At 34.8% G+C, this 6421-nt stretch overlaps 1 protein-coding gene across 1 annotated transcript; it reads right to left on the bottom strand.

The window, feature by feature from the left end:
• Positions 1-3450: 3450 nt before the first annotated feature.
• LOC101897732 (NADH dehydrogenase [ubiquinone] flavoprotein 1, mitochondrial) lies at positions 3451-5943 on the bottom strand. The gene is made up of 4 exons (XM_005177770.4): positions 5783-5943; positions 5131-5484; positions 4228-5062; positions 3451-3732 (listed from the first exon to the last, which is right to left on the bottom strand). The coding sequence occupies exons 1-4, from the start codon at positions 5829-5831 to the stop codon at positions 3546-3548; spliced, it is 1425 nt and encodes a 474-aa protein (XP_005177827.1). The 5' UTR covers positions 5832-5943; the 3' UTR covers positions 3451-3545.
• Between the last annotated feature and the right edge of the window lie 478 nt (positions 5944-6421).

The raw sequence follows: 6421 nt of genomic DNA, 5'->3' as shown, positions 1-6421 counted from the left end.
TTAGGGTAGTTGGGATAAGGAGACTTTGAATGGTGGAAAAATTACACTGTGGAACATAAATAGCGTTTTCAAATTTATGTTCCTTTTAGAAAATGGTTTAAATTCATCTATATTTTCTGTAAAAGGTCAATTTAGCAAACTTTGTTATAAAAAAAGTCAGTTCCGAGAACTTTTTCTATAGAAAAAGTCAATTCCGTGAACTTTTTCTATAGAAAAAGACAATTTCTTGAAGTTTTTTTTTATAGAAAAGGACAATTCCGTAAATTCTTATTAGAAAAGGTCAAATCCGAGAACTTTTTTTTATAGATAAAGTCAAACCCAAGAAATTTTTCTAAGAAAAAAGTCAGATCGATACACTTTTTACAGAAAAATTTAAATCCATGGACTTTTGGTATAGAAAAGGTCAAATCCGTAAATTTTTCTAAAAAAACGCCAATTCCGTGAAATTTTTTTTAAAGAAAAAGTCAATTGCGTGAACTTTTTCTATAGAAAAAAAATAATTTTGTGAACTTTTTCTATAGGAAAAGTCAATTCCGTGAACTTTCTCCATAAAAACAGCCTATTCGGCGATCATTTTCATTGAAATTTTTCTATAGAAAAAATCAAATCCGTGAAAGTCAATTCCGTCAAAGTCAATTCCGTCAAGTTTTTCTATAGAAAAAAATCAGTTCCGTGAATTTTTTCTATAGAAAAAGTCAGTTCCGTGTATTTTTTCTATAGAAAAAGTCAGTTCCGTGTATTTTTTCTATAGAAAAAGTCAGTTCCGTGAATTTTTTCTATAGAAAAAGACAGTTCCGTGAACTTTTTCTATGGAAAAAGTCAATTCCGTGAACTTTTTCTATAGAAAAAGTCAATTCCGTGAACTTTTTCTATAGAAAAAGTCAATTCCGTGAACTTTTTGCATGGAAAAAGTCAATTTCGTGAACTTTTCAAAGTTTTTCTAGAGAAAAGGCCAATTCCGTAAATTTTTTCTATCGGAAAAGTTAAATCCGTAAACTTTTTCTATAGAAAAAGTCAAATCCGTGAACGTTTTCTATAGAAAAAGTCAATTCCCTGAACATTTTCTATAGAAAAAGTCAATTCTGTGAAGTTTTTCCATAGAAAAGCATTTTCTATAGAAAAAGCCAATTCCGTAATTCTTTCTATAGAATAAATTAATTCCGTAAATTTTTCCTATAGAAAACGTTAATTCCGTAAATTTTTCCTATAGAAAACGTCAATTACGTAAATGTTTCCTATAGAAAAAGTCTATACGTAAACTTTTTCTATAGAAAAGTCAATTCCGTGAACTTTTTCTATAGAAAAAGTTGATTCCGTAAACTTTTTCTATAGAAAATGCCATTTCTGTGAACTTTTTCTATAGAAAAATTAATTTCTGTGAACTGTGAACTTCTCTAGAAAAAACAATTCAGTGAACTTTTTATCTAATCTATGAAGACACGCTCTTCAGTTCATCTCTATAAAGACTCACACTTCAGCTCTTCTTTAAGAGACTTCCTCTGCAGATCGTATATAAAGAGACTCCCTCCGCAGCGTCCACGAAGAGTTTATCGCGTTGTCTTTAGGCATTTTAGTCTTCTGGCCAGCTGGAGAATTATTGATGGTTCAGTATTGGAGAGTGAAGACAAATCATGCAGAGTTAGCTTACCCTTTGGAGCCTCTGTCTGGCTCCAAAAAGAGTCCAAATTTTAGGTCTGATTTCGCCATGGAAGTGAGAGATAGAGATCAACCGCCAAATTTTCTTGGATGTAATATAGACCCTTGCAGAGACTCCCTCTGCAGAGATAAAGAGACTCCTTCTGCAGCTCGTCTATAAAGAGACTCCTTCTGCAGCTCGTTTATAGAGACTCCCACTTCAGTTCGTCAATATATACGCCCTCTGCAGATCGTCTATATAATCTTCTATATAAGCTCGTTTCTTTAGACATCCCTTAGCTTGTCTATAAACACTTTCTTCTGCTCGTCTATAAAGACTCCTTTCTCCTTATTTGTAAAATCTCCCTCCAGCTCGTCTTAAAAACTCCCTCCGTCTCGTTTATAGAGACTCCCTTTAGCTCATCAAAGCTCAAAGCCTCCATCAATATCATCTTATAAATTTTTATCTAGCCCGTCCATAACGACTCCCTTCAGCTTTTTCGTTAAGACCAGGGTCGAAGAACTTAAAAATCTATACCATCTGCTAACGAATGCATTTGCCGCAAAAGAATTTCAATCTCTGAACATACCAATTTGTTAACATTTAAGAAAAATTCACAGGTTCTGTTTATGAGACTAATTATTTAATTGCCTGATCGGCACTTTTGAAATTAATTCTTGGCACATTCTTGTATGCAAAGCAGTTGGGTTGATATTTTAGAAATCATAAATTAGATAATTTATTGTCAGTAGTCATTTCAATCTAATAGAGTAGCTTAGAATCTATTATTAAAATTTTTGAATTTTATAATTTTGAGATAACTTTCATAATCCCACAGGTCTTAATTATACACTGTGCGAAATTGGTTGACTATTTTCGGTATGCCTTTGTGAAATGTTTCATGTTAATGCTCAAATTTCATTGAGTTCTGTAACAAGTCATACGATGAATGTCTTCCCCAGCCCACACATTCGATGTATTCCCAAATTGTCAATTTACGTTCTCCTTGCCCTCACGTCTGATTTATTGCCAAAATATCCATATTCCCCAAGTGTTTTCAATATCCCTTCTCTAAATTAGGAAATGATGGAGCGTCATAATTTCCTTTTGTCATTGAATTTTCATTTGATTTTTGATTTTGGATTACTATTTTTTTTTTCCGGTGTATATGTTTGAAAATTCTATAAGATTCTTAGCATAAATACATTAATATGAATTTGCATAAATTAAAATTCATAGTTCTAAAAAGACTTTCGTAATATGTTTAAGAATATCCCATACTAAAAAACCATTCAGTATTCATTCCATCTCTGGAGAAACATCAACCGGTAACGGAATATCAATTTTTGAAAATAAAAAAAAATAAAAATGAAATTCTTGCAAGTTGCTTTGGTATTATTGGCCTTGTTTGCCACGCTTTTCACAGTTGAAGCCAGAAGGTAATAATAAACCCAAGACCCTTGAAGATAACACCTAACAAAATATTATTGTCTTTCCCAGATATCAATTTGTCACCGCCAAATGTGTGGAACATAATACCAACAATCAAATCGATGGACCTTTGAAAATCTGCACCTTCCCACCAAAGCACACACCGGTGCCCCAGGAAGAAATTAATGCCGTAATACAACACATACAAACACTGAAATTAGACTAATAAATATTAAACAAATCTTTTAATTAAAAGATTTTTTTCGTTTCAATTGTTTTATGGTCATAACAAACTGTTAACCCAGTTGCAGGATTTTTTTATTTATCTTCTTCCTCTTCTTTCACATCATTTCTTCACTCATCATTCCAATTATTATAATGACTTTAAGTTTTAAATTATTATTTTTACTCGTTCTAGTGGTTTTACAAAAAACAAAATTGCTAAACAAAATTATCGCTCGCTCTTCGCTTTTTATTTTCAATTAGAAGCTCTAGCAGCATATTGCTTCATTCTAGCCTCAATTTCTGGTCGGAAATGACGAATCAAACCTTGTACAGGCCATGCGGCACCATCACCCAAAGCACAGATGGTGTGTCCTTCAATTTGTTTGGAGATTTCCCATAACATATCGATTTCAGATGGATCAGCATTGCCGGAAACAAATCTAGGAAGAAAATAAAATAATAAAATTTTAAAACTTTTATAAAAAATAGACATTTTTTTTTGTCACTCGAATGGTCTTCTATAGATAGGCCATATTAAAGTATACTACCAAATTTAAAGGGACTTCTAAATAAAATGAAATACTTAAAGCTTCTCATATAGATAGAGGACCGTTCTATAAAGAGACGATCGTATAAACGGCTTGCAATAAACAAAAAACCGATACTAGGTTCTTTTATGGACAAAAAAATATTTGAAAAGCTTAATCGGGTATATATTCGTTTACAAGGACCTTTTAAACGGGTTTCTAGCTTAGTAAACAGTTCAATCGGCCTTCTATTTGTAGAAGAGCATTAGGAGAATCTTCAACATATTATTTTATAGACCTAAGATCATTCAAAAGGATCTTATATGATTCTGCAAAATACAATCATTCTGCAAATCATTACCAAAACTTAAATTTTACTTAAACTTGACCAAACCTCTCCCGACTCACCTATCCATAATTTTCTTCATCCAGCCAATACCCTCGCGACATGGTGTGCATTGTCCACAACTTTCGTGTTTGTAGAATGAAATCAGGCGGGCAATTGCCTTAATAACATCTGTGGATTTGTTCATCACAATAACAGCTGCTGTACCCAACGAAGTTTGAGCCGCAATTAAGCCGTCAAAGTCCATAATTACATCGGTGCACACATCTTTGGGAATAATGGGTGTGGACGAACCACCGGGAATGACACCCAATAAATTGTCCCAACCACCAATGACACCACCGCAGTGACGTTCAATAAGTTCCTTCAATGGTATGGACATTTCTTCTTCAACAGTGCATGGTCGATTGACATGACCGGAAATGTTAAAAAGCTTGGTGCCAGAATTACGGGTACGACCGAAACTGGCAAACCATGCACCGCCACGGCGACAAATTGTTGGAGCTACAGCAACTGTTTCGACATTGGTTACCGTTGTGGGACAACCGAAGACACCAACATCAGCAGGGAATGGAGGCTTTAGACGTGGCTTGCCCTGTTTACCCTCAAGGGATTCAATCAAGGCTGTTTCTTCGCCGCAAATGTAGGCGCCAGCACCACGGTGCATGAAGACATCAAAATCATAACCGGTACCGCAGGCATTCTTGCCAATCAAACCGGCTTGATAGGCTTCAGCAATGGCCAATTGCATGTTGGAGGCTTCATTGTAGAATTCACCACGAATATAAATATAGGCGGCCTGGGCACCCATGGCACGACCAGCAATCAAACAACCTTCCACCAACTTATGGGGATCGTGACGCATAATTTCACGATCTTTGCAAGTACCAGGTTCACCTGAAAACAAGAAAACCATACAAATAACCTCACTTTAGCAACAATGGAATATCCCAAAAGTAACCTACCTTCATCGGCATTTACAACCAAGTACTTGGGGCGACCATCAGAGGGCTTGTTCATGAAAGACCATTTCATGCCACTGGGGAAACCAGCACCACCACGGCCACGCAAACCGGAGGTCTTGATTTCGTTAATGATCCAGTCGGCTCCCTTCAGTACAATTTCCTTGGTCTTGTACCAATCACCACGCTTCAAGGCACCCTTTAATCTCCAGTCATGGCGACCATACAAATTTGTGAAAATGCGATCCTGATCGGCCAATCCACCAAACTTGGTCTTGGTCTGTGGTGGTGGAGTACCGGGTGGTGGGGCCTGTGTGCCCTGGAAACGGCGTTGCAATGCAGCCGGAACGGCGCATGCTGCAATTACAAGAATTTCACAACATTACATAAATAATAATAACCAGTGTAATTAAATACTATATGCATTAATTGGAAAAATAAGACGGAAAATGTTTGCTGCTTTTCATAATGTCGTCGACGTCGTTGTTGTTGTTCTTAGCGAGAGAAAAAAATTACATAATTTTCACTTATTCCCAAGAAGAAATTGTCGTTAAATGACACGAATAGCCATCAAAGGCCGTATATTTGAGGAGATGTTTTTCATGTTAACACCATGTTTCTTCCAAACTTATGGAATTTCTATTAAAATTCTTACCAATTTGCGATTTTTGTAAAATATTTACTCGCACAAGTGCTCCTGCCATCGTCTTGATAGAATGACACGGTTGCTCTACAGTGTAACGACGACAGTACGAAATTACCGCAGTGCTGTGAGACTAAACAAAATAACACTGGTGGTGTGTGTGTGTATGTTTCGTGTTATCAATTGGTATTGTTTAGAAGAAGAGGGAGTGTGCTTTATACTATGCGATTCGCTACTAAGAAAATAATATATATGGAATTTTTGGATGTTATACTATTATTCTATTCTTTTTATTTGTTATCCAAGGTTTTAATGTCAGCGTATTTCTGTAGACATTTAAATGTAATATAATTAAATATAAATTTATTTAAACTTCTTTTTAATATTAATTTACCTATTTTTGAAACATGGTATATTAAAATGATACAGCTGACTAATTATTTTTTTATGAATGTGCACGACTTTTGCAATTTACAAAAAACTATTAAAAACTTGAAATGAAAAATACATATTTTTTATTTATTTGTTTGTTATTTTGTTTTCTTTTCATATTTACATAGAAGGCTGATTGAGGCTTTGAAACACAACCCTTTACTTTTTGTCAAATTTTCTTGAATGAGAGCTTTATTTTATCACCGATTGGCTTCTACT

The sequence above is a fragment of the Musca domestica genome, unplaced genomic scaffold (genome assembly GCF_030504385.1).
Source record: "Musca domestica strain aabys unplaced genomic scaffold, Musca_domestica.polishedcontigs.V.1.1 32, whole genome shotgun sequence".
In the NCBI taxonomy this organism is placed as follows: domain Eukaryota; kingdom Metazoa; phylum Arthropoda; class Insecta; order Diptera; family Muscidae; genus Musca; species Musca domestica.
Note: the sequence above shows the minus strand (reverse complement) of the source record. Positions and strands in the feature narration are given on the sequence as shown.

Excerpts from the sequence above, each read along its gene's own strand:
- LOC101897732 (XM_005177770.4), bottom strand. The coding sequence starts at position 5,831 with ATGGCAGGAGCACTTGTGCGAGTAAATATTTTACAAAAATCGCAAATT. Across the intron at positions 5,485-5,782 it reads TTTACAAAAATCGCAAATTG|CATGCGCCGTTCCGGCTGCA; the intron begins GTAAGAATTTTA and ends TTGTAATTGCAG. Across the intron at positions 3,733-4,227 it reads ATGAAGAAAATTATGGATAG|ATTTGTTTCCGGCAATGCTG; the intron begins GTGAGTCGGGAG and ends TTTTCTTCCTAG.